The sequence below is a fragment of the Colobus angolensis genome, unplaced genomic scaffold, assembly GCF_000951035.1.
Source record: "Colobus angolensis palliatus isolate OR3802 unplaced genomic scaffold, Cang.pa_1.0 Scaffold84, whole genome shotgun sequence".
NCBI classification, from domain to species: Eukaryota; Metazoa; Chordata; class Mammalia; order Primates; family Cercopithecidae; genus Colobus; species Colobus angolensis.
Genome location: NW_012122265.1, coordinates 3,353,767 through 3,355,094, shown reverse-complemented (window position 1 = coordinate 3,355,094; position 1,328 = coordinate 3,353,767). Strand labels below are relative to the sequence as shown.

General features: G+C 59.0%; 1 protein-coding gene across 1 annotated transcript in view; it reads right to left on the bottom strand.

Moving 5' to 3' along the window:
- Positions 1 to 645: 645 nt before the first annotated feature.
- The window catches only part of DHCR7 (7-dehydrocholesterol reductase), a 13,332-nt gene continuing 12,649 nt past the window's right edge, over positions 646 to 1,328 (bottom strand). Inside the window, exon 9 of the mRNA XM_011930121.1 lies at positions 646 to 1,113. Coding sequence (XP_011785511.1) covers positions 649 to 1,113 — 465 coding nt within the window. The 3' untranslated portion in view covers positions 646 to 648. The remainder of the gene's footprint in view (positions 1,114 to 1,328) is intronic.

Genomic DNA, 1,328 nt, shown 5'->3' with positions numbered 1-1,328 from the left:
CTACCCCTGAAAGGCCACGGTCGGTGCTGGGACCTCTCTGAGGTCTGCACACTCCAGGCAGAGCGCCCCTGGATGTCTGCCGAGCACCCCGACAGCTGTGCAGCAGGAGCAAGAAGGAAACGACATGAAAGCCCCTTTCTCCCCAGCGCCCATTTCAACACCATGCACGCTACCAAGGAGAAACGGTGCACGGGCCCCGCCCACGACTGCAGAGCAGGCAGGGGAGGGTGATCTGCAGCTGAAAGGCAATACATGGATAACCCACACACCCTACTCCCAGTTATTTAGCAAGAATAAATGCAGCCTAATGACAGGGCATGGGAAGACCTGCTCAGCAGCAGACACCAGCATGGGCAGAGTGTAGTGCGGCCTGGGCTCCTAATACAGGTAAATTGTCTCCAAAGGACTAGTAAAGGTGACTGGGTAATCCTCCTGCCCTAGAGACACTGATGAGGGAAAATCCGTCTGTGCTGGCAATATGGCAGTGGTGGACACTCGGAATTTCCTTGAAGGCAAAAGCAAGGAACAGAGCGTTATTATGTACTGCACACCTGCCAAGTGCCGGGCTCTCTCCAGTTTACAGATGAGGAAACTGAGGCTCCTACAGTTGGAGCTGGAATGCCAGCCCCCATGGACCTGGCAGATCCCTTAGAAGATTCCAGGCAGCAGGCGGTAAGGCACGGCCGCGGTGTAACGCTCCCAGTCCCGGCCGTACTTGCTGGCGCAGCGGTGCTCATCCCGGAGGCAGCGATGGGTCAGCAGGATGGCCATGTAGATGACGTAGAAGTAGGGCAGCAGGTGGCCGCCGCCGCAGGCCAGGCAGTAGGCCAGGCTGCCCATCAGGTCGCCGACATAGTTGAAGTGGCGGGCCACGCCCCAGAAGCCTGACACCAGCAGCTTGCTGTGGTGCCTCTGCCCATCTGCGGACGTGTAGGAGCACTCGATGACCTTTGGCTTCTTGCCCCAGATGAGGCAGCGCCCATCCGTGCGGCGGAAGAGGTCCTTCTGGTGGTTGGCCACCCGGAAGATGTAGTAGCCCACCAGGCCCAGCAGCAGGACGCCCATGGCATGCGGGGTGGACAGCTGTACGGGGTGGTACACCAAGTACAGACCCTGGGGGACGAGGGGGAAGGGGTCAAGCGGTGCTTTGCCCAGGGAGAGGACAGGAGTGTGGGCTCGGGGGCCTGGCGGCCTGGGGTCAAACCGCAGCTCTGCTTCTGACACGCCTTGCCTCAGTGTTCTCTTCTGTGAATAAAAGCACTTACCTGGAGGGCTATTGTGGGTATTAAATGAGTAACTCCACCCGCCTTCTACCTGTCTATGTGTGT